The sequence below is a fragment of the Palaemon carinicauda genome, chromosome 5, assembly GCF_036898095.1.
Source record: "Palaemon carinicauda isolate YSFRI2023 chromosome 5, ASM3689809v2, whole genome shotgun sequence".
Lineage (NCBI taxonomy): Eukaryota > Metazoa > Arthropoda > Malacostraca > Decapoda > Palaemonidae > Palaemon > Palaemon carinicauda.
Genome location: NC_090729.1, coordinates 177,296,501 through 177,322,832, shown reverse-complemented (window position 1 = coordinate 177,322,832; position 26,332 = coordinate 177,296,501). Strand labels below are relative to the sequence as shown.

General features: G+C 45.4%; 2 protein-coding genes across 9 annotated transcripts in view; one reads left to right on the top strand and one right to left on the bottom strand.

The window, feature by feature from the left end:
• The window catches only part of LOC137641628 (extracellular matrix organizing protein FRAS1-like), a 344,509-nt gene extending 326,295 nt beyond the window's left edge, over positions 1-18,214 (top strand). For 4 of the 5 annotated variants that reach the window (XM_068374359.1, XM_068374360.1, XM_068374358.1 and 1 more), the window contains 8 exons: positions 245-433; positions 744-941; positions 1,181-1,453; positions 1,695-1,715; positions 2,299-2,432; positions 2,754-2,856; positions 4,103-4,279; positions 16,552-18,214. In XM_068374359.1, the coding sequence (XP_068230460.1) occupies positions 245-433; positions 744-941; positions 1,181-1,453; positions 1,695-1,715; positions 2,299-2,432; positions 2,754-2,856; positions 4,103-4,279; positions 16,552-17,148 (1,692 nt within the window). In that variant the 3' untranslated portion in view covers positions 17,149-18,214. The remainder of the gene's footprint in view (positions 1-244; positions 434-743; positions 942-1,180; positions 1,454-1,694; positions 1,716-2,298; positions 2,433-2,753; positions 2,857-4,102; positions 4,280-16,551) is intronic. The other variant, XM_068374361.1, reaches the window with a different exon arrangement.
• CrzR (corazonin receptor) overlaps positions 3,818-26,332 on the bottom strand; it is a 53,417-nt gene continuing 30,902 nt past the window's right edge. For 3 of the 4 annotated variants that reach the window (XM_068374367.1, XM_068374365.1, XM_068374366.1), the window contains exons 4-6: positions 24,489-24,685; positions 23,881-24,017; positions 17,525-17,662 (exon numbers count right to left, since the gene is read on the bottom strand). In XM_068374367.1, the coding sequence (XP_068230468.1) occupies positions 17,578-17,662; positions 23,881-24,017; positions 24,489-24,685 (419 nt within the window). In that variant the 3' untranslated portion in view covers positions 17,525-17,577. Of the gene's footprint in view, positions 4,274-17,524; positions 17,663-23,880; positions 24,018-24,488; positions 24,686-26,332 lie in introns of those variants that run through there. The other variant, XM_068374368.1, reaches the window with a different exon arrangement.

Below are 26,332 nucleotides of genomic sequence, written 5' to 3'. Positions count from 1 at the left end.
CCCTTGTAAGACTTTTTACTGAAGATACTTAAACAATTTATCAGTCTTTTGATAAGAAATATCCAATAATTTGATTTGGTAAACTGAACTGATGTCAAATTCTACATATTTCCTGTTTTATATTAATAATTGAGTTTTTTTTTTTCAAGTAAAATTATCTATTGCAGAATAATCTATATAACCTGTTTATAAGAAAATGTTTTTTTTATGATAGTATACTCTAGTAATTTTTCTTCTATTTTAGGTTGGGTCTGGTGGACAGAGCTTTCTGACAGTACGTGTTCCTCTCTACGTGTCTTATGTTTATGCAACATCTCCTCCTGGCTGGGCATCGTTAGATCATCGAACAGAGCTCTCAGTGTCTCTTTATTACAATACTTTACTGTGGCATCAAGGGTTACACACTGAACCAATACTAACTGCAAAGATTCAGGTATAAATTATAAGACTACTGTACTACAATTCTACAGTACCAAATCAAATTTGTATTCCTTTTAAGGAGAGCTTTTTGTAATAGTGCATTTATATCTAGCTATTTAATGTATTAGAATCTTGCTTGTATCACTGAGTATGTGGGACTTATTGTTTTACATGTGTGTAATAAATGATTGATTTGATAGCTATGATGAAATTTACTTAGTATTGGAATATAGTAGTTGATGATTCAAAAATATTTTAAGTGATATCTTACACCAAGTACTTATTAGATATCAAAAATTAAAAGTTCTGATTTGGTCTTCTAGGTAACTCGAATAACTATTGATGAATCTGGTCGCCTTGTCATTGATCTGAAGACTCGTGCTAAATTTAGAGGTCAATTTGTGCTCCAGCACTCTGGGTTGGAAGGTGAACGTTCTGGTCTAAAGGCCCCTGAGGATATGGATATCAAATTCTCCCTTGAACTATTGTGGACTGCTTCTACTTGGGATGGCCCTGAACAGGTACGAAGTAAAACCCTTTGTTGCTTTTTCAGATTTCATGTAAAAATGCCGCACCTTTGTCATCCAGTGTAATTTACCATTTGGTCTGATAAACTGCATTCTTAATGCCTTGATTGTTGGTTTCATAAAAGTATGTGGATGGTCCTTTATATTACAATTAATATAATTAAAAGTTTTTTTATTTAGGTAATTCACATATCTAAAAAATATCCAACAAGCTTCCCCCATTATTTCTGAAGGTTTGGAGAGCCACAAGTGAATACAATCTGAAGGATTACACTGGGGAATATGTACTAGAGCTTATACCATGCACTGTCTCTCCAACTCAAGCTTATGAGAAATTTGATGAGCCTGCCTGCACTCCTCAGCCACCAAAAGCCTTTTCGCTGCCTGTTGCTATCCAACAGTCACAAAGGCCCGTTCCTCTGATTTATACACTAAACACAGATTTTCAGTTGCTTAATAGTCCTAATATTTTTCTAATGGACCCACGGAAGGTTGACAATTTACAGGTAAGAAACATCATTTAGTCTTTATTCTACCACTAATAGTTTTCATATAAAGAATATGTATATGATAATACAGTGATCCTTTAAATAGTAAAGCTCTCAATACAGTACTATAATGCTGAGGATGATATTTGTGATAAGCCTCAACTTGGATATTAGATATTTTACTACACTGATAGATTACATCCTAGTTTCATATTTTACTGGGATTTTACTAACACATTGTCTACTTTTCTTCTATTAGTTTGCCAACAACAGTTTTCAGGTTTGTATTTTATTTCAAATACAGTTTTACTCATAATCTGGGCTTTGCTTTTTATTTTTTGTACACTGCACATATTTTGGCAGCATTTTATTCTCGATTAATATACCTGGAGGTGAATAGGTACATTATGACGCCATGCATTTAGTGAGAAAAGAGATTTATATCATATGGCTGAAAACTGGTACTGTCTAATATGATTCACTATTGCAAAACCCCTCTGAATGATTAGAATGTAGTAGTTTGGATTATGGAAATGGTAGTTGCTTTATAAAATACTTCATTAGAATGATATGAGACATAAATCACATGGCTAGAAACTGCTACTTGATACCATATATGATTGCAAAGCTGGCTGCAGTATAGTAGTTTCAAATACAAAAACTGTAGTTGCTTTATGATCTAATGTATTAGCGTGATCAGACAAAGATTATATTATTGAAAACTGGCACACATCACTGCGGTATGTAATTGAAAATTATGATGCAGTACAGTAATTTGGATTATAGCTATAGTAGTTGTTTTATGATATATGAAACTTATGATCCATTGAGAAGAGTAATAATCTAACTCCTTATAACTGCAGGAGGTTGATTATAAAGGAAGCTATGGACCAGGAGAGACCATCTATGGAAGAGTGCTATGGCATCCCAGCCAAGATCTGCACTCTGCATATCAACTTTACATTCAAAGAGTATTTCTTTGTACTGGCGTCGAAGGGTATATAATTTATAAAGTTTAATTATTTCTAGTACTGTATCGTAAAGATTTCAATTATCCAAAGTTTCCCATGTTCACATATTTTAGGTTTACAATTCATTAAAAATCCCCTATAATTTCTAATATCATGGTTTGAAGATTAAAAAAATTTTCATGTTCACACATTGTAATTAGTTTTAAAGTATTTTTATTTTTCCTTTGAGTGGAAAATTTTATGATTTCAGAATACTGTACTGTATTTATCCATTTCACTAACAAAAATGAGCATTTGATGGTGGACCTTTCCTCTATTATACAGTATATCCAAATATTCTCTTCTAGGTATGTTCCCACTTATGATCCAACTGGTGAATTATATAAAGAAGGCAGTCAGTATGGTTGCATACAGCCATCAAACAGACTACGTCACCGATTTCTAATCCTGGTAAGAGAATATCACATATTGCAGTGATTGGGTTTTGAATTTTAAGTAGGCTTGCATTCAGCATAGGATATTTATGTATGCATTGGTCAAAATTAAGGTGGCTAGTGTTTTAGTACAAAATAGTCAATTGGCTTGAAATTCTAAAATATATTACAAACTGAATCTTAGGAGTTGTCACACATACGTATGTAGATTCCTCTTGACTAATAATCTATCTTTCCTCAAGTCTGTTTCTGCCGTCGTGTTGTTGCGTAATGACCTAAATCATTATGCATAAAATGAGTACAGAAGCATCGGTTACACTTGTCATTTCTAAATACTGTACAAGGTCAGGAACAATCGGTAGATTTTAGTTTACATAAAGCTTACTTCTTGGATAAATTAATTTTCAAGATGAAAGGTGGAATTTATAGTCAATATCGGATCAGCAGCCAAGTGGGATAAATTAGATTTTGTAATGGTACTTGATGCTCCAACCTGGAATGGATAAAAGGTATACGCACAACCCAACGACGGCAGGCTAAAGATAGTCAAGCATGAAAAGTAGCACTTACTCCTCAGATTATTAAATTAACAGTGATAGCGAATAGCTTCAAGTTTGTTAAAAACTGCACCTGGTATCCCAAAGAATCATATATTTGGAAATAGACCTACTACCGTAGATTTCATGAGAATACGTTATTGCTTTATGGGTAAATTTTTATGTGAAATTTTAGAAGTAGGTTTTACGAGAATAGTTTAGAAATTCCTTGCTTCTTAAAACTAAAAAGTACAGTATTTTACATAGGGCATCATAGTCTTAAAAAAGCGTGTACAGTATCTGTATTAACTGTTAGCCTAGATGAATAGATGGTTTTGAAATGAAAAATAAATTGCAGTATACTCAATGACTACAATACAGTATGTATAACAAAACTTTTAAAGTATGGTAAAGGTAAAATTGATAATAAAGTTCAGTATATATTATAGTAAATAATTTTATTCTTTTGTTCTTGTATATTGGAAAATCTTAAATCCTTTTTTTTTACTAGTAAACATTGATAATCAAGATGTGTAATCCCCGATTATCATATATAACCTGGATACAGAGTTTGATCACTCATACTGATTAATTATAGGACAAGATAGGATCATCATGTTTTGAGCTCATATTTTAATTGAAATAGGATGTATATCCATAAAGTTTCAGTTGCCAATATCTAATATAATGATTAAAGACTTAGATTACCAAAATATTGTCTTGCAGGATCGTGAACAACCATACATCGCAGAAAGTAACTTTAGCAGTTCCCATGTTGAAGCTTATTTTGCTGAAGATTTGCCAGAATTTCAGTCTATTCGTCAGTTCTCTGGTGTTGATGGCTTCCTTTTAAAAACAGATGCTTTATATAAAGTAAACTCTGGACATCAGTGGTATCTGCAGGTAAGAACAAGATGCATTATAGATTATGGAATTTTTAAGGGACAAATCTAACCTTCACCTTTGTGCCTGGCAAAATTTATATAAACTTAGGGAATTTTTAAGGGACAAATTAACTTTTACCTTTGGCAAAATTAATACTGTATAAACTTAAAGAATTTTTAAGGGACAAATCTAACTTTTACCTTTAGGCCTGGCAAAACACAAGGGCAAGTTTTAAACCGGTAGTTTATTTTTATTTATCACAAACCCAACAATTATATTAGATTTTCAATCATAGTCTATTTGTTGCACATACGATCAACATTAAATAGAAGAATACACTTTTACCATTAGGAAAACATGAGGATTTATTCATCAATTTAGTACCTATCTTGTAACAACTGGACTTTTAAAATGTAAGAGTGATTAAGTATTATTGCATTGCCTTTGTTTCTTTTATAATGCCACCAACCAAGCCTTTCAGCTGGTAGGTGTTTTGGTCACTCACGAATGGTGCCTTCCATTTTGTTTGGCCATCTTTATAACCTGCATTGTGACTACCATTTGGTTGGCCAGCTGGCCAGCATTTCACCTTTCTCCCGAGATTGTCACATTCTACATTCTATTTTGGCAGCCAGCCAAACGTGACAGTTGCTTTGCCTTTTTGTTTGCCTGGTGTGATTGCTGCCTTTTCAGCTGTTTACTGTGTCCTATGTAGTGTACCTGCTAGCTGCTCCTGTAGTGAAAGCAGTTAAAGCCCAGATATAGGACTGTGCTGCTCCTAACAGTCACCTAGTTCAATGTACAGCACTGTTATTGTCACCTTCCCTGACTGAGTTTTATTACCTTCCACAACTGCTGTTTATTGCCACATTCTGTGATATGATTTTACTATTCCACTAGCGTTTTGACTACTGTTTGTACAACTTGCTGTGACAGGCTTCTAGTCCTGCAAGTGGTTTCTGCACTTTTGTCATGTATCTTGTGTGCCTGAAATCCCAACTTTGCTTTGTGCCCCATCTGTCACACCTTATGTGACTGCTGCTGTTCCGACAACATCTGTTGTGTTCATTTATTAAGACTGCGGGGTGTGACATCACATCTTCCAACCTCAATTATTCTGGCTGATTTTTTCTGCCAGCTGCTGTGACTGCCTTGTTTCCCTCAGCCCACTGCTGCGGTGCCATTGAACTCCTGTGGCCCACTTCTTGACAGCAACCTTTTCTGCTATTCCTGCTTTAGTTAGATAGACTACTGCTGGGGCAGTAGTACTATGATTGCCACCTGTGTTGTACCCGTATTGCCACCTGTTATGCTAGGGGTTGCACTTGTAATGTTAGGTATTGAGCCTGTGGCTCAATCAAAATTGACACATATGACACATGCTATACCTGCCACTGCTTCACCAGTACCTGCTGCTATCCTTGTGCCATCACCTGTCTTGCTTGCTGCTTACAAGAGAACTGCCATCTGACTTGCCGGCTGTTACAACAGTACTGCCACCTGCCATGACAGCTGCTGCTGCCATATTACCACCTACTGTGTCACATATTGTCATCGGCCTTGAGTTTTTCTTGCTGTACTAGTGCTGCCAACGGATACTCCTGCTAATTTTGCATTACTGGTCGCCACCTGCTCTTTGCTTAATGCTGCTGTACATTCTGCACTTTACTGGTCTCCTGTTGTCACTGCTGCACTATGTAGGCCTAGCTGCGGCTGCATATGCCGGCTGTGGCTGCACTGTTATTGTTAGATCAGGTCTTGCTGCAATGGTATTTCCGCCTGCCCCCTATCATGACTACTTGAGTTCCACTGTCAAGTGATATGCCAGCTGCTGCTGGCTGCCTGCTGGTGTACTTTTCTTCAACCTTCTGTGCAAGCTGGCTCTGCTGCCGCTCTGGTGCTACACCGACGCCTGCTGCTGTACCAGTGCTATACTGCCTCCTACAGTTCCACCGGTGCTATACCGTATTACCACCTGCTGCTGCACTGGTGACTCCTCTCGCTATTGTAACAATCAGTTGTGGGCTTGTACTGCCGACTGATGAAGATGGTATAACTTGCACTGTTGACGGATAAGAGTGCTGTAATTGCGATTGAAGTGGAGGGTGTAACTAGCAGTGATGCAGTGATGTGTGCTATGGGGCTATAACCAGCACTGCCAACTGCTGTGGGGGCTGTAACCAGCATTGCTGACTGTTGCAGGCGATGTAACCGGCTCTGCCAACTGCTGGGGGCCCTGTAACTTGCACTGTCGACTGCCTGGGGCCCTGTAACTAGCACTGTTAAATGCTGCGTGGCTGTCACCAGCATTGCCAAGGGCTCCACTTTCTGAAACCATCACTGCTGATTGCTGTAACCGGCGCTGCCAAGTGCCGAGTCCTGTAACTATCGTAGCCGACTGCTGTGGGTCCTGTATACAGCGACGACGACTGCTGTATCCGGCACTGTAACCAGTCCCTCAGACTGCTGCGAGTCCTGTAACTGGCGATGATGACTGCTGTGGGAGTTGAATCCTACATATACTGCTGACTGCTGTGGGAGTTGAATCCTACATATACTGCTGACTGCTGTATCTGGCAATGGTGACTGCTGTGATGCATCCGGCTATAGCGACTGCTGTGGTGCTGCATCCGGCTATAGCGACTGCTGTGGGTTGTGTATCCGACACTACCAACTGGTCTGGGTTCTGTATCTGGCACTGCCAATGGCTGCAACCAGCACTACAGAGTGTTGCAACCAGCACTACTGACAGCTACAACCAGTACTGCTTGCTGCTGTAACCACTCGTGACTGCCGAGGGTGCTGTAGCCGGCACCGCCGACTGCCGAGGGTGCTGTAGCCGGCCGCGCCGACTGCCGAGGGTGCTGTAGCCGGCCGCGCCGACTGCCGAGGGTGCTGTAGCCGGCCCCGCCGACTGCCGAGGGTGCTGTAGCCGGCCCCGCCGACTGCCGAGGGTGCTGTAGCCGGCCCCGCCGACTGCCGAGGGTGCTGTAGCCGGCCCCGCCGACTGCCGAGGGTGCTGTAGCCGGCCCCGCCGACTGCCGAGGGTGCTGTAGCCGGCCCCGCCGACTGCCGAGGGTGCTGTAGCCGGCCCCGCCGACTGCCGAGGGTGCTGTAGCCGGCCCCGCCGACTGCCGAGGGTGCTGTAGCCGGCCCCGCCGACTGCCGAGGGTGCTGTAGCCGGCCCCGCCGACTGCCGAGGGTGCTGTAGCCGGCCCCGCCGACTGCCGAGGGTGCTGTAGCCGGCCCCGCCGACTGCCGAGGGTGCTGTAGCCGGCCCCGCCGACTGCCGAGGGTGCTGTAGCCGGCCCCGCCGACTGCCGAGGGTGCTGTAGCCGGCCCCGCCGACTGCCGAGGGTGCTGTAGCCGGCCCCGCCGACTGCCGAGGGTGCTGTAGCCGGCCCCGCCGACTGCCGAGGGTGCTGTAGCCGGCCCCGCCGACTGCTGCGACTGCTGCAACCCTCACTGCCGACTGCTGCAACCCTCACTGCCGACTGCTGCGGGTGCTGTAACCCTCACTCCCGACTGCTGCGGGTGCTGTAACCCTCACTCCCGACTGCTGCGGGTGCTGTAACTGGCCCTGCCGACTGCTGCGGGTGCTGTAACCGGCCCGGCCGGGTGCTGTAACCGGCCCGGCCGGGTGCTGCGGGTGCTGTAACCGGCCCGGCCGACTGCTGCGGGTGCTGTAACCGTCCCGGCCGACTGCTGCGGGTTCTGTAACCGGCACTGACGACTGCTGAGGGTTCTGTAACCGGCACTGACGACTGATGTGTGTACTGCAACCGGCACTGACGACTGCTGTGGTTGCTGTAACAATCACTGTCGACTGCTGCGGGTGCTGTAACCACTACTGCTGACTGTAGTGGGTACTGTAACAGACCTTGCCTACTGCTACTGGTGCTGTAACCGGCCCTGCCGATGCCGTAACAGTCACTAAACTGGCACTGCCGACTGCTTTGGGTACTGGACCTGGCACTGCCGACTGCTGTAAACACCAATGACGACTGCTGCGGGTGCTGTAACCACCACTGCCGACTTCTGCGGGTGCTGTAACCGGCACTGCCGACTTCTGCGGGTCCTGTAACCGGCACTGCCGACTGCTGCGGGTCCTGTAACCGGCACTGCCGACTGCTGCGGGTCCTGTAACCGGCACTGCCGACTGCTGCGGGTCCTGTAACCGGCACTGCCGACTGCTGCGGGTCCTGTAACCGGCACTGCCGACTGCTGCGGGTCCTGTAACCGGCACTGCCGACTGCTGCGGGTCCTGTAACCGGCACTGCCGACTGCTGCGGGTCCTGTAACCGGCACTGCCAACTGCTGTGGTTCCTGTAATCGTCCCTGCCGACTGCTGAAGATTGCTTTAACCGGCACTGCCAACTGCTGTGGTTCCTGTAACCGGCACTGCCGACTGCTGCGGGTACTGTAACCGGCCCGGCCGACTACTGCGGGTGCTGTAACCGGCACCGCCGACTGCAGCGGGTGCTGTAACCGACCCTGCCGACTGCTGTGGCTCCTGTAACCGGCACTGCCGACTGCTGTGGCTCCTGTAACCGGCACTGCCGACTGCTGTGGCTCCTGTAACCGGCACTGCCGACTGCTGTGGTTCCTGTAACCGGCACTGTCGACTGCTGTGGGTCCTGTAACCGGCATTGTCAACTGCTGCGGGTGCTGAAACCCTAACCGCCTCTGCTGTGGGTCCTGTAACCGACATTGCCGACTGCTGCGGGTGCAGTAACGGGCCCTGTCAACTGCTGCGGGCGCTGTAACCGGCCCTTCCGACTCCTGCGGGCGCTGTAACCAGCCCTGCCGACTGCTTCGGGCGCTGTAACCGGGCCTGCCGACTGTTGCGGACGCTGTAACCAGCCCTGCCGACTGCTGCGGGTACTGCAACTGGCTCGGCCGACTACTGCGGGTGCTGTAACCGGCACCGCCGACTGCAGTGGGTGCTGTAACCCACCCTGCCGATTGCTGCTGGTGCTGTAACCGACCCTGCCGATTGCTGCTGGTGCTGTAACCGACCCTGCCGACTGCTGCGGGTGCTGTAACCGACCCTGCCGACTGCTGCGGGTGCTGTAACCGACCCTGCCGACTGCTGCGGGTGCTGTAACCGACCCTGCCGACTGCTGCGGGTGCTGTAACCAGCCCTGTCGACTGCTGCGGGTGCTGTACCAGCACTGACGAGTGCTGAGGGTTCTGTAACCGGCACTGACGACTGATGTGTGTACTGCCACCGGCACTAACGACTGCTGTGGGTGCTGCAACTGACACTGCTGACTGCTGTGGGTGCTGTAACAATCACTGTCGACTGCTGCGGGTGCTGTAACCACTACTGCTGACTGTAGTGGGTACTGTAACAGACCTTGTCTACTGGTGCTGTAACGGCCCTGCTGATGCCGTAACAGTCACTAAACTGGCACTGCTGACTGCTGTGGGTACTGGACCTGGCACTGCCGAATGCTGCGGGTGCTGTAACCGGCACTGCCGAATTCTGCGGGTCCTGTAACCGGCACTGCCGACTGCTGCGGGTGCTGTAACCGGCACTGCCGACTGCTGCGGGTCCTGTAACCGGCACTGCCGACTGCTGCGGGTCCTGTAACCGGCACTGCCGACTGCTGCGGGTCCTGTAACCGGCACTGCCGACTGCTGCGGGTCCTGTAACCGGCACTGCCGACTGCTGCGGGTCCTGTAACCGGCACTGCCGACTGCTGCGGGTCCTGTAACCGGCACTGCCGACTGCTGGGGGTCCTGTAACCGGCACTGCCGACTGCTGCGGCTCCTGTAACCGGCACCGCCGACTGCTCTGGCTCCTGTAACCGGCACTGCCAACTGCTGTGGGTCCTGTAACAGTCATTGGCGACTGCTGTGGGTCCTTTAACTGGCATTGTCAACTGCTGCAGGTGCTGAAACCCTCACCGCCCTCTGCTGTGGCTCCTGTAACCGGCACTGTCGACTGCTGTGGGTCCTGTAACAGTTATTGTCGATTGCTGTGGGTCCTGTAACCGGCATTGCCAACTGCTGCAGGTGCTGAAACCCTCACCGCCCTCTGCTGTGGGTCCTGTAACCGGCATTGCCGACTGCTGCGGGCGCTGTAACCGGCACTTCTGACTCCTGCGGGCGCTGTAACCGGCCCTGCCGACTGCTTCGAGCGCTGTAACCGGGCCTGCCGACTGCTGCGGACGCTGTAACCGCCCCTGCCGACTGCTGCGGGCGTTGTAACCGGCCCTGCCGATTACTGCGGGTGCTGTAACCGGCACCGCCGACTGCTGCGGGTGCTATAACCGACACCGCCGACTGCTGCGGGTGCTATAACCGACACCGCCGACTGCTGCGGGTGCTGTAACCGGCCCCGCCGACTGCTGCGGGTGCTGTAACCGGCCCCGCCGACTGCTGCGGGTGCTGTAACCGGCCCCGCCGACTGCTGCGGGTGCTGTAACCGGCCCCGCCGACTGCTGCGGGTGCTGTAACCGGCACCGTAGACTGCTGCGGGTCCTGGAACCGGCACTGCTGGCTTCTGCGGGTCCTGTAACCGGCACTGCTGGCTTCTGCGGGTCCTGTAACCGGCATTGCTGGCTTCTGCGGGTGCTGTAACCGGTACTGCCAACTGCTGTGGATCCTGTAACCAGTATTGCCAACTGCTGTGGTTATTGTAACCAGTATTGCCAACTGATGTGGTTATTGTAACCAGCATTGCCAACTGCTGTGGTTCCTGTACTCAGCATTGCCAACTGCTGTGGTTCCTGTAATCGGCCCTGCCGACTGCTGAAGATTGCTGTAACCAGTACTGCCGACTGCTGCGGGTCCTGTAACCAGCACTGCCGACTGCTGTAACCAGCACTGCCGACTGCTGCGGGTCCTGTAACCAGCACTGCCGACTGCTGCGGGTCCTGTAACCAGCACTGCCGACTGCTGCGGGTCCTGTAACCAGCACTGCCGACTGCTGCGGGTCCTGTAACCAGCATTGCCAACTGCTGTGGTTCCTGTAATTGTCCCTGCCGACTGCTGAAGATTGCTGTAACCGGCACTGCTGACCGCTGTGGCTCCTGTAACCGGCACTGCCAACTGCTGGGAGTCCTGTAACCGGCACTGGCGACCGTTGTGGTCCTATAACAGTCTTTGTTGACTGCTGTGGGTCCTGTAACCGGTATTGCCAACTGCTGCGGGTGCTGAAATCCTCACTGCCGACTGCTCTGGGTTCTGTAACCAGCACTGCCGACTGTTGTGGGTGCAGTACCCGGCACTGCCGACTGCTGCGGGTTCTGTAACCACCACTGTCGACTGCTGCGGGTGCTGTAACAGACCCTGCCTACTGCTACTGGTGCTGTAACCGGCCCCGCCGACTGCTGCGGGTGCTGTAACCGGCCCCGCCGACTGCTGCGGGTGCTGTAACCGGCCCCGCCGACTGCTGCGGGTGCTGTAACCGGCCCCGCCGACTGCTGCGGGTGCTGTAACCGGCCCCCGCCGACTGCTGCGGGTGCTGTAACCGGCCCCGCCGACTGCTGCGGGTCCTGTAACCGGCCCCCGCCGACTGCTGCGGGTCCTGTAACCGGCCCCGCCGACTGCTGCGGGTCCTGTAACCGGCCCCCGCCGACTGCTGCGGGTCCTGTAACCGGCCCCGCCGACTGCTGCGGGTCCTGTAACCGGCCCCGCCGACTGCTGCGGGTCCTGTAACCGGCCCCCGCCGACTGCTGCGGGTCCTGTAACCGGCCCCGCCGACTGCTGCGGGTCCTGTAACCGGCCCCGCCGACTGCTGCGGGTCCTGTAACCGGCCCCGCCGACTGCTGCGGGTCCTGTAACCGGCCCCGCCGACTGCTGCGGGTCCTGTAACCGGCCCCGCCGACTGCTGCGGGTCCTGTAACCGGCCCCGCCGACTGCTGCGGGTCCTGTAACCGGCCCCGCCGACTGCTGCGGGTCCTGTAACCGGCCCCGCCGACTGCTGCGGGTCCTGTAACCGGCCCCGCCGACTGCTGCGGGTCCTGTAACCGGCCCCGCCGACTGCTGCGGGTCCTGTAACCGGCCCCGCCGACTGCTGCGGGTCCTGTAACCGGCCCCGCCGACTGCTGCGGGTCCTGTAACCGGCCCCGCCGACTGCTGCGGGTCCTGTAACCGGCCCCGCCGACTGCTGCGGGTCCTGTAACCGGCCCCGCCGACTGCTGCGGGTCCTGTAACCGGCCCCGCCGACTGCTGCGGGTCCTGTAACCGGCCCCGCCGACTGCTGCGGGTCCTGTAACCGGCCCCGCCGACTGCTGCGGGTCCTGTAACCGGCCCCGCCGACTGCTGCGGGTCCTGTAACCGGCCCCGCCGACTGCTGCGGGTCCTGTAACCGGCCCCGCCGACTGCTGCGGGTCCTGTAACCGGCCCCGCCGACTGCTGCGGGTCCTGTAACCGGCCCCGCCGACTGCTGCGGGTCCTGTAACCGGCCCCGCCGACTGCTGCGGGTCCTGTAACCGGCCCCGCCGACTGCTGCGGGTCCTGTAACCGGCCCCGCCGACTGCTGCGGGTCCTGTAACCGGCCCCGCCGACTGCTGCGGGTCCTGTAACCGGCCCCGCCGACTGCTGCGGGTCCTGTAACCGGCCCCGCCGACTGCTGCGGGTCCTGTAACCGGCCCCGCCGACTGCTGCGGGTCCTGTAACCGGCATTGCCGACTGCTGTGGTTATTGTAACCGGCATTGCCGACTGCTGTGGTTATTGTAACCGGCATTGCCGACTGCTGTGGTTCCTGTAATCGGCATTGCCAATTGCTGTGGTTCCTGTAATCGGCCCTGCCGACTGCTGCGGGTCCTGTAACCACCACTGCCGACTGCTGCGGGTGCTGTAACCACCACTGCCGACTTCTGTGGGTGCTGTAACCACCACTGCCGACTTCTGTGGGTGCTGTAACCACCACTGCTGACTTCTGTGGGTGCTGTAACCAGTACTGCCGACTGCTGCGGGTCCTGTAACCAGCACTGCCGACTGCTGTAACCAGCACTGCCGACTGCTGCGGGTCCTGTAACCAGCACTGCCGACTGCTGCGGGTCCTGTAACCAGCACTGCCGACTGCTGCGGGTCCTGTAACCAGCACTGCCGACTGCTGCGGGTCCTGTAACCAGCACTGCCGACTGCTGCGGGTCCTGTAACCAGCATTGCCAACTGCTGTGGTTCCTGTAATTGTCCCTGCCGACTGCTGAAGATTGCTGTAACCGGCACTGTCGACTGCTGCGACTCCTGTAACCGGCACTGCCCGTAACCAGGACCCGCAGCAGTCGGCAGTGCTGGTTACAGGACCCGCAGCAGTCGGCAGTGCTGGTTACAGGACCCGCAGCAGTCGGCAGTGCTGGTTACAGGACCCGCAGCAGTCGGCAGTGCTGGTTACAGCAGTCGGCAGTGCTGGTTACAGGACCCGCAGCAGTCGGCAGTACTGGTTACAGCACCCGACTTCTGTGGGTGCTGTAACCAGTACTGCCGACTTCTGCGGGTCCTGTAACCAGCACTGCCGACTGCTGTAACCAGCACTGCCGACTGCTGCGGGTCCTGTAACCAGCACTGCCGACTGCTGCGGGTCCTGTAACCAGCACTGCCGACTGCTGCGGGTCCTGTAACCAGCACTGCCGACTGCTGCGGGTCCTGTAACCAGCATTGCCAACTGCTGTGGTTCCTGTAATTGTCCCTGCCGACTGCTGAAGATTGCTGTAACCGGCACTGTCGACTGCTGCGACTCCTGTAACCGGCACTGCCAACTGCTGTGGCTCCTGTAACTGGCACTGCCAACTGCTGTGGCTCCTGTGACTGGCACTGCCAACTGCTGTGGGTCCTGTAACCGGCACTGGTGACTGCTATGGGTCCTGTAACCGTCATTGTCGACTGCTGTGGGTCCTGTAACCGGCATTGCCAACTGCTGCAGGTGCTGAAACCCTCACCGCCCTCTGCTGTGGGTTCTGTAACCGGCACTGCCGACTGCTGTGGGTGCAGTAACCGGCAATGCCGACTGATGCGGGTTCTGTAACCACCACTGTCGACTGCTGCGGATGCTGTAACCACCACTGTCGACTGCTGCGGATGCTGTAACCACTACTGCTGACTGCAGCGGGTGCTGTAACCAACCTTGCCTACTGCTACTGGTGCTGTAACCAACCTTGCCTACTGCTACTGGTGCTGTAACCGACCTTGCCTACTGCTACTGGAGCTGTAACCGGGCCTGCTGATGCCATAAGTCACTAAACTGGCACTGCAAACTGCTGTGGGTGGTGGACCTGACACTGCCGACTGCCGCAACCGGCACTGCCGACTGCTGCGAGTGCTGTAACCAGCACTGCCGACCTCTGTGGGTGCTGTGACCGGCACTGTCAACGGTTCTTGGTGCTGTAACTGGCACTGTCGACGGTTGTTGGTACTGCTTCCAGCACTGCTGATTGGTGTGGGCCCTTGACTGCTGTTGCTGCTGTAACAGTTACTGCCAACTGCTCTGCCCACTGTAACCAGCACCCCTAACTGTTTGCGCGCTGTAACCATCATTGCCAACTGCTAATGCGCTGTAACTGTCACTACCAAAGGCTAGCGCTTTATAACCGACACTGCCGAGTGCTCTGGGTGCTGTAACCATCACTGCCAACTGCTGTGGGAGCTCTGACTGTACTGCCAACTGCTGTGGGTGCTCTAACCGGCACTGCCAACTGCTGTGGGTGTTCTAACCGGCACTGCCAACTGCTGTGGGTGCTCTAACCAGCACATCCTACATATCTGGGTGCTTTGAATGCTGCTGCCAACTGCTCTGGGCACTGTAATTCGCACTGCCGACTGCTCTAGGTGCTGTAATCAGCACTTCTAATTCCTGTAGGTGCTGTAACAGTCATTGTAGACTTCCCCGGGAGTGGTACTCGACACTGCCGACCGCTCTTCATGCTGTAATTGACACTGCTGATTGCTCCGCGTGCATTCAACTGGCACTGCCGACTCTTCTGCGTGCTGTAACCGGCACTGCCTATTGTTCTGCATGCTTTAACCTGCACCGCTAAGTGCTATAAGTAGCACTGCTAACTGCTGTGATCGTCACTGCCAACTATATCTGCGTTATGTTACTGTCACTTCTACTGCACGGACGACTGCTTTGGGTGCTGTAACTGACACAGAGAACTGTTCTTGGTGTTTTAACTGCCACAGGATCTGCTCTGTGTTCTAACTGACACAGGGAACTCCTCTCACTGCTGTAATTGGCACTGCCGACCACTGTAGCTGTAATGGCACTGCCCAACGGCTCTGGCTAGCTGTACTGGCACAGCCCAACGGCTCTGGCTAGCTGTACTGGCACAGCCCAACGGCTCTGGCTAGCTGTACTGGCACAGCCCAACGGCTCTGGCTAGCTGTACTGGCACAGCCCAACGGCTCTGGCTAGCTGTACTGGCACAGCCCAACGGCTCTGGCTAGCTGTACTGGCACAGCCCAACGGCTCTGGCTAGCTGTACTGGCACAGCCCAACGGCTCTGGCTAGCTGTACTGGCACAGCCCAACGGCTCTGGCTAGCTGTACTGGCACAGCCCAACGGCTCTGGCTAGCTGTACTGGCACTGCCCAACGGCTCTCGCTAGTTGTATAGTCTCTGCCTAATGGCTGTCGCTCTTGTAGCTGTAGTACTGTACATTAATTTTAATTCAGAACTTTTATCTATTACTTTTTCAATATGCAAAACTGTACATGCAGCTCTTCAGTCTGTTTAAATGTAGCAACAGTTCTGAAACAAACACATTTAAATCTGAATATTTCAAGGTTTAAAAATCCATGGTAGGGGATGGTTCGAGACATCTGTACTCTTCTTGCATTACACCCTAGTCATTGTCTTGGGCTCTTTACAATTTTCCTTTGATTCCTAGCTGCATCCATTTCTTTGCCTTCTGATTTTATGCCCATTACTACTTACTTTGTATCATTCTGTCCAACTTCTCGATTTATTACATAGTGCAACTGTGGGCCTTTCCCCAATTTGTACCACTGCACCAAATTATGTATGGTCCAAACGATCAATCAAACAATAAGGCTGGAAAGTTCAAGTATTGGAATGAAATAAGTAATGTAAGAGTACTTTTGCCACTTTTGTTTCAAGAGTACTGTACTGTATCAAAAGAGAAGTATATAATTAGTGTAGACAAGTAAGTTAGATTTTATCAGTCATAGGTTATATAGATTTTACAACAATTATCGTAAAAGAAATTGTTAAGAGCATATAATGATAAGTGTACTGTATTGTCAATTATTTTAATTTAACTATTATTTGTTTCTATAGTAATTGTTAATATAATCCTACAATTCATCTTTTCTAGGTACTTTATACAATTGGTCCAAGCAATTCGCGAAACAAACGGGACATGACAATGCACAGTGTTCTATCATATACTGGCGAGATACAAGATACTGCTGAGAAACGTGAAGTTAGGAGACAGAAAAGACAAGATGAATTAAATATTCAAACAATTCACCATCATTCTAGAGGTCAAGAAAGTTTGGAAGCTCTACCAACTCCAGAATTCCTAAAATCACTTCACACTCGCAATGGTACAAATATGCGTAGTTTTATGCTAAATTTTGCTAGCAATGCTGGCACAGAGAATTCTGTGTTCTTGAGTGTTTTATATGTGGTAATGACACTAGTTATATTGTTAATAATTATTATAATAGCCATATTGTTAGTCAGAAGACACTACAGAAACTCCGGAAAAGAGAAGGTCATAGTTGTGCGAAGTCTAAAAAATGAAAGAGAAGAGGTTCGAAGAAAAGTAATTGGGCGAAGTAAAGAAAGGCCAAAGACAATGCCTAGTAATATGACGTTGAACAGTGAGAGCAACTTAAAGACTGTGAAAGTCAAAACTTTAGCTATTACAGTTAGAAATAATTTAGAAGACGAAGGAACGGAAGTGTAAGTGTGAGCGAACTGAAGTTTACAATTGGCTCAAAAATGTGTGGAAAGATCATTGCATTTATCACTAATTTTAGCCTATATGGACTATCAGTGTAGTGCAAAAACATATGAAGCCAATAAATGAATTTCATTTTGTACCTTGAAATTTTATTACTGTGCTTTTAAAGTTTGAAATTGAAATGCAAACTGGAAAACAGTAACTGTAATTACTACTTTTAAAGAGTTCCTTATTTTATACTTGGTTAAGTGATATTGATTATAAGTTACTGTAATATTCTGTCATGTGTAATGATAAACAACTCAACAAGAAAATATAATGTACAGAACTAGTAACATGTGAATATTTGACAATCAGCACTACCTTGCAAGTCCTCCTACAAGTTCTTTGAGAAGTAGCTAATTATCATAAGAGCAGGTTCTCTGTTGCCCTTTATAATCTCATCACTAATGACATCACAAAGTCTTGATGGGAGCTTTGTCTTTTGATGGAAGTTGTAACCGTGTTGGGAGTCCTACTAAAATTCAAAGATTTATTTTTGAAATATTCTTGTACTTGTTGATAATATTGTTTGATAATGCTGCAGTGGCCTGTTAACTATGGAAATACCGTTATTTCCATTATGAATTTTACTGCGCACTTTGATATGAAATCCAACAATAAATTATGTTTATCAAAGTACAGTATGATATGGAATTAAAATATCCATTGTATTTATTAATGTAAATTAAATATTTTTCCAGTAAATACTATTGATAGAAGTAGCTTTGCTAACATGCTAAAGTTGCTTTAGCATTTTATGAATTACAATTCAGAACTAATTGAAATCCTGTGCCTAAAATTTGCTCTACTGTAATATGAATGTAATGCCGTTTGTGTTTGTGAATCATGACTAAACTTACAAGAAAAGAATATGTACTGTTGATTGTGCAAGTGTCCTTTCATTAATCATTTCCATATTCATTTTTCATTGTACCACACTGCAATCATCTCAGGTGTTCAAGACACTGCCACTCTGATACTGCCGATACTTTAAGGTTCTATTTATTTAATAAAGCCATTGATATAATTATAGTTTTTACTTTAACATATTTGTAGGAATTACGATTGGAAATAAGTTTGCAAAGCTTGCATATTGACGGACACAGGTTGCCTGTCTTAGTACTGCAATTTAAAGCATTTCAACCATTTCTTTCTCTATCCCTTTTCTTTCTAACCTCTCTTTTTTGCTCAGCATTTAAACTAGTCTTTCTAATTAACTAAAATTAAAAATGCTAAAGGTGTATAAAAAAGAAACTTAGCAATGCTTTGCACCATAAGTAATTTTCTCTATCTATGAAGCCCCATTCTGCTGGTACAGTGATTAGAGAATTCAAGCAAAAGCAATGCCCAAGTTCAATATTTCTAAAATCATACTGAAATTTGGTTAATTTTCAAATTATATTCTAAGTGTGATAAACTACAAATAAAAACAATACAAAATAGGTTTTACTTAAATATTTAGCAAGTTGTATTTAGTTTAAACATGAAAATTTAGCAAGGTGTATTTAGTTACACATGAAAGTCAGTTCAGGGAATTTTAACAAGATTTTTTATATTATCCATGTCATGAGACATTGAAAAAAAATCTGTGATGATTTAATTACATTAATAATTAATATCTGTTAGAAAAAGAACGTTGAAGTAATTTGCATTTTTCCTAACCATACAAATTTGGGCTCTTTACTACGAATATATTGTTCTGGCGTTGCTGGAAATCCAGCCGTAAGCTTTATATGCAAGGTAAACAACCTGCCGCTAGTTAGCGAGCGGGGTAGGCCAACCACAACACCCACACACTCGGCTTGTCTGTATATCCACTTTTGATTGCAAGCTCAATTTTCTAGGGGGATAGGTGATAGCAGACCAAGTACGAGTAAAGAGCTGAGGTTTGTATGGTTAGGAAAAATACAAATTTCTTCCAAATTTGTCATTTGTTCCTACACAAAAACAAACAATTTGCTCTTTACTATGGAGGCTGACCCTTAGATGGGTGGAAATTCAAAAACCCAACTGGCTGGGAACTTGACCAGAGGTATGACTGAGCTCATACGAGCTTGAGAGGGGTACCCTTATTACCTCAAACTTTGCCTGTAAAGCATGAGAGTTGAAGGCCTGGGCAATAGCAGCGAATTTGGGGAAAATTCCAGCACTGTGACTTGACCAAGTAAGGTTATTGGCATGTGTAGCACACCTCACTTAACCTAAACACTGTAAACATTGCTCAGCTCCCCCTCGCAGGGAGGATGTGGATGTAACAAATGTATAACATTTCTGGATACAAAAAAGAAATGGGTATTACCCGCAGTCTGAAGTAGGCCAGTTTGTACAGACTTCCTGATGCTGTACCCCAAGAGAGGGAAAGATGAAGGAAGAAAAGGCCAGTCATTCTGTCCATTCATCCCAGACTAACACCGGGTAATGTCTGCCCTCAACAGACTACTACTGTACTTGGTCTGTAATGGGACCGAGGTAGTTTACGCTGCTTGTTGTACTGCTGCTGCATAACCTATGGAGACAGTATCCAGGTTCTGGTGGGTTACTTCTTGCGGGTAGTGGGTCGTAAATGAGTTTTGACTCTTCCAAACAACCGCTTGTAGGATCTGGACCGCAGGAAAATTTCTTTTAACTGCTAGGGACGTACTAATGCCCTTATCATTAAGAGTTCTGGGTCTGATCTCTTGAGGGAGAGCCGGGATTCAGCACATGTTCAGCCACCTGGCAAATCCATGCAAAGAAGTGTTTTTCTTGACCCCCCTTTTGACCCTGCCTGTGCTAACAAAAAAAAAAAAAAAATATGCCTTTTATTTCACTTTAATGGTGGTGTGGAACAAAAGTTAAAATAATTTTGAAATCAATTATGGAAATACAGTACAGAAATTTATATAGAATCGGAGATAAAAAGAAAGACAGAGACAATGGGTATGGAAATGGAGCAGGAGGGTTGGATAAAAGAGAAGCCAGTCATCTGGGGAGATGTGGATTAAGACTGGGGAATCTTTTTAAAACCAGCTGCTTTTCCCTAATGCCCCTTTCTCGCTGTATTTGCATTCAGTATAATCAGCTACCATAAACAACTTTTAAGGAATAGGGTAACATTACCAATTCCAAAAGTTATATAAATCAAGAAGAATTCCATTTCATTCAGTTTTATTTAATTATTTGTCTTGCTTCTCTTCATAGAGAGAAGTGTATGGAGAAAAATCTCAAAATAAATCATATTAGCTTTAGCTCAAAGGCTTCAAATTAAAGCTTTGTAAATTAGGAATAAAAAAAAAAGTCACAATCTTACTTTATCAACCCTTTTCTCAGATTCATGAGCAATAACGTCAAACCTGATCCATCTTTGCCCATGTTGATGGAAAACTCAGGTACCATCTCCTACAACAGTGCACAATGTACCAAAGGTTCTTTGCAGTATTCTTAAAATTCAAACTATGTTACTTTGTCTTTTTCTTTACATTTATTCCATTCTCTTTTCAATACATTCAACTTGGTAAAAATGTTAAAACCTGCCATATGGCTTGGCCTTTTCTATCAAACCAAACTACTGTGCATAACATACATGGGTACGGACAACAATACAGCAACAGTCCTTGTAGTATGCCAAACATAGGACATGATCAGGAGATAGTTACCGTTTTTATTAGGTCCCGTGTAGAAATTTCCCAACAAATCTATCCTAACTCCGGAATACGTACCTTGTGTGTCTGTTTGAAAAAACAGATTCACCACATTAGTTTCAGGTTTTATTTGTAACAGTTGCGGCTTGAGATGTCGGCAGACACACACAACTGGATGGTTACACATTTGATGTTAAAATTTTACCTGGAAAGGTTGGGGTGTCCACCTACTAGACATTCATGAAATAAGACATTGAACTTATCAGAAAAAGATATAACACCTAAACTTCCACGAGTTGAGGGTTTTATAACACCTAAAGTTCCACGAGTTGAGGGCTAACTTCTGTAACATCTCAACTAAGGTGGTTTACCAAAAAAATGAAATAATAAAGATGGTATGGTACGGGTTAGAGATGCCGTATCCTATCAATAGATATATTCATGGAGGCAAATGCAAAGGAAAACTATTAAAAGATAGTGCCAAGGTTTATAACAAGAAGGCATCCTGTAGAAAACCATCTCAGTTGGGGAAGCAGGAACTTCTGTCAGATCTACGAGCCTGGAAGACAAACGTGAAGAAACATCCAAGGGCTAAGTCTGGAAGATGGAAGTGAAAAAACATCCAAGGGATGATCCTGAAAGATGGATGTGAAGAAGCATCCAAGGGATGAGCCTGGAAGATGGATGTGAAGAAACATCCAAGGGCTAAGTCTGGAAGATGGAAGTGAAAAAACATCCAAGGAATGATCCTGAAAGATGGATGTGAAGAAGCATCCAAGGGATGAGCCTGGAAGATGGATGTGAAGAAACATCCAAGGGATGAGCCTGGAAGATGGATGTGAAGAAATATCCAAGGGATGAGCCTGGAAGAGGATGTGAAGAAGCATCCAAGGGATGAGCCTGAAAAAAGGTTGTGAAAAAGCATCCAAGGGATGAGCCTGAAAAAAGGTTGTGAAAAAGCATCCAAGGGATGAGCCTGAAAAAAGGTTGTGAAAAAGCATCCAAGGGATGAGCCTGGAAAATGGATGTGAAAAAGCATCCAAGGGATGAGCCTGGAAGATGGATGTGAAGAAGCATCCAAGGGATGAGCCTGGAAGATGGATGTGAAGAAGCATCCAAGGGATGAGCCTGGAAGATGGATGTGAAGAAGCATCCAAGGGATGAGCCTGGAAGATGAATGTGCAGATGCATTCAAGGTATGAGCCTGGATGGATGTGTAGAGGCCTCCAAGGGATACCTGGAAGATGGATGTGAAGAAGCCTCCAAGGAATAAGCCTGGAAGATGAATGTGAAAAAGCCTTCAAGGGATGAGCCTGAAAAGTTAATGTTTAGAAGCATCAAAGGGGTGAGCTTAGAAAATGGATGTGAAGAAGCATTCAAGGGATGGGACCAGAATATGGAGTGAAGAAGCATCTAAGGGATGACCCTCAAAGATTGATGCGAAGATGCATCTAAGAGATGAACCTGGATATGGATGTTATCCCTCCCTTAAGATGATGTTACTATATTAGCCATATTTTCTAAAATCTCAGGAGAATCTTAGATGCAACAGCTGTACACCTAGAAACTTATCTAGTAAAGCTTCAAAAGAAGGTAATTTCGAGAGAGTGCAATTTTGGAAAGGAAGTATGTATACTTAGGCCACCAAAGGAACCCCTAAAATTATCTATACTATTTAGAGAGTTGATTCACCATAGTATGACTGCCTGCCTATCTATTAACCCTTTAGGGATTTCCATAATCGATTACCTTGTCATGTCCACAGCAAAGTAATGTATATATTTCAAGTAAATCGTTTGTGGTAAAATTGTAACCAAATTTAAAAAAGGCGCAGCCTCTCTTTCATGACAACACCAATTTAATTTGCTACAATACAAACTTCATCAATCACTTTCCAAGAACTTTGATGCAAACAGACTGCCACTTCCCTTGAATTTTACCATCCCAATTTTGGGTCTTAGTATAATTTATAAGGAACACTGTACATAAGTAAAGGAACCTTTATGTGTCCTTTTATTTTTGCTGAATGTTACCTGGCAACTATATTCTATCATAAGAGCCAGTTATCCTTACTAGACTTTAGTATTCAGTCTAGTACTATCAAGTTTCATTTTAGAAACAGACTGCCCTGTCCCACTTGCCAAAGTTTTTCTTCATGAAGGCCAAAACAAAGGACTTGTTTAAATTTTAAGTCAAATCAAAAGATAACTTGTAATCAAAATTGATTATCATCAAACAAACTTTTGCAAAGCTATGTATCTTCTCCCATCTAACGGGGACTTTGCCTATTGGTTAGAGAATTTTTCAGGCATGGTTGACTTTTCTATTAAAGCACCTGTGAGATATATCAGGAGATGCTTGCACAAATGCATCGAATAATGAGGATACAAGGTCATAGGCTTGTGGAAAGATAGATATGACATCTGACAGTAGAAATAAATCAGATACTATACATTGCTGGAATGCACCACTACTTCTGTGAGTACTGCCTACAAGAGTCTAAAAATACTGTCTTTGGGAAAAAAAATTCTAAAGATAGATGATAAATTGTCATTGCCAGTTAGTGGGGAATACTACTGTAAGAAAAATATATTTTTGTAAAACACAATTACCCTCTTAATGACCAGTTCCTATTCAACCATTGACCTCCCAGTAATAAATATAACCTTAATCTAACTTTCAATTGGGTTCCCATGAAATAAAAATATAAAATATCTATGTTGATACAGTAATAAAACTTAGAATTTTGCCGCCAGATAAAATATGTACAGCATAGTTTGTATTACTGCTCTATTTACCAGTGCCACTTTCCAGCTGGAATGATTTTCAGGGGAAATCAATAGCACATGAAATCCAGGTGAGAATTTAAATTATTGATTATACAGTAGTTTAAAATTAGGTTTAGCCTATAAAAACCACAGGTGGTAAACCAAGATCATAGAATCATGTATACATAGAGTACAATCTGCCTATAATTAGATGGGAAATCTGGTCTAAACACAGCTTACAACTTAATCAAGAACAGTCATGGTTCTTATAATGTCTAATGAATTATGTTAGTGACAAAACATACCTCCTTGGCTGGACTAGCCTCACTGAGCTTCGTTTTCTTTTACAGTGGCAAAGATGAAATGCTCCATAGATTATAGGGTTAACAAGACTATTGGACATCCCAAAACAAAATATTCTGTTCTGAAGTTTCTTGAATAACTGTAAAGTAAATTAAGGCATGAAACTATTATCAATACACACAATACTTGTCATATTATACACTAAAAATCCTAACTTGGATCTTGATATAATGAAAAACCATGTTAAAGCAAAAATATTAAATGAAAAAACTTATTTCCAAAAAAAGAAAAAAAAATACTTTTCCTGTGGTTAAGCATATTTACAGAATATAGTTTATGAAATGCACAAGTCTAACAAGATCACAAAGCTATATTAGACAACATTCGTTAGGATTGTCCAGAAGAACTTAGTTTAAAAAATGTAAAGAATGATTAAATTAGGATAAAGGAAGTACTTTACTAAACAGTATTAACAAGATATGGGAAAGATGGCGAGGGGAACAGATAAAAATAAAATGGTAGAAAGCCTTAGGACAACATTATTACTTTATAAAATGGTTATAAACCAATTTTGCCTCTTCCATGAAACAAAATCCTCCAAAGAACTCACCATGTTATCAGCATCAAATATCATCGAGATAATCATCAGTGTGTAGTACGGAGTCCAGCAAACAATGAATGCCAGGACAATAATCACAGAGATCTTCAATGCCTTCATCTTTGCTTTTCTCAAAAGCCGTCGCCTGTTAAATTCTGGACAAGTCTTTCCCAAAGTTGTGCGTTCACATCTGAAGACTCTTTCACTTTCTAAAATGAGAAATTTGATTAGAAAAATAACCTTATGTCACCAAATGAAACCTTAGCTATGCACACGCTTAAAACTGTGGTTATGAATCGAGTACAAAAGTTTTTTTTATCCTCTAGTTTCTTTTTCACTTAAGTGGTTTCTTATTCTTTGACACAGAGAATAAGTAACAGCATGATGCATACTAGATAACCTGTTAATATTTGAAATAATTTAGATTTCAAATTGAAATTTTTAGAATAAATCAAATAAATTCATGCTGAAAATATGGGAAGTTTTTGCACTATGCATATTATCACATATTCGAGTACATATCCAGGAGATGGCATTGTTATCAGAATACCTGAGATATCTACAGTATTTGATGTTTTTTGTTGTTGCTATTTAAACTTTCTAATACAGTTAACATTTGCTTAGTTACGCTACTACTATGAATTTAAGGCAAAACATCTAATGATAAATTTTGAGGCTGTAAGATAAAGATATCCACAAAACGCCAAGAAAAATAAGAGAAATAACATAAACACACCACAATTGCTTTAAAAATGCAAGACAGACCTCTTCCTGAGAATTAGGGTTCTTTTTTACGAGTGTCCTTTATTAGTCCTACAACAGCATCACCTCATGATATTCTGATGCCTAACTACAGACAAATGGATTCTATGATACTACAGTATATAATACTGTGAATCCACAACTGGAAAAAATAGAAAGCACACACTTTTGTAACTGACCAACTATTGTCATTTTAAAAATAAAAAAAAGACAACCATATACCGTAGAACTTAATTTTATGAGTAAATTAGGTTTAGAATGCTTATGAACCTGGAGAACATTCTACACCATATGAAATTAAAGTTTTGGCATTTTCTGCACCATGTAAGGACTTTTCTTTTATTGTGCATGAACATAGCAGTAGCTCCTTTAACATCCATGATAGCACTCAGCATTAAATATTTTTCACATGTTATTTCAATGTGTGTTTTTGCACAGAACATTCAACTCTGAACATACTAGAGAACCAACTAGAACATTATGACGTGAATACCTACTAGTGTATTGTGAAAAGTTAAAGCTTTATAATTTTATTGAATTTTCCATGGTCTCTCCCAACCTCAATCTCTCTCAACATTTCCTTAAAGTTACTAAAATACTTAAAATATTTATATTCAATGGTCTTACCAACTATAAACTCTTTCTTGTAGCTTTCTCTAACTTTTCCTTCACCAAACGTTTAAAAGTATTTCTTTTCTCATTCCAATGAAAAATATTTATGATCATCATTCAACTTCTTTAATACCAAAATACCTCATTGTTACTACTACCTCAAATTCACAAAATATCTATGCCACCAGCCAAGAGGGATCCCCATGCGCCCCAACCCCAATGGCAGAATGAAACTTTTTAAAGCCTTGACACAGCTTTGACACGTCTTATATGGAAATCAGAGTGATAACAGTGTATAAAGGTGAATGCCACATCCCATTTTTACAGATTATCTTAGGTACCCCCAACCGCGACGGCTGTTCTGAAGTGATACAGGAAACTATGTATGAAATCATATCTCTGCTTCCAATTATATTGGTATCTAAATGTATGTTTTTAGGTCAAGGAATCCATTGGTGTACAGTTTAGTTACCCATCACTGA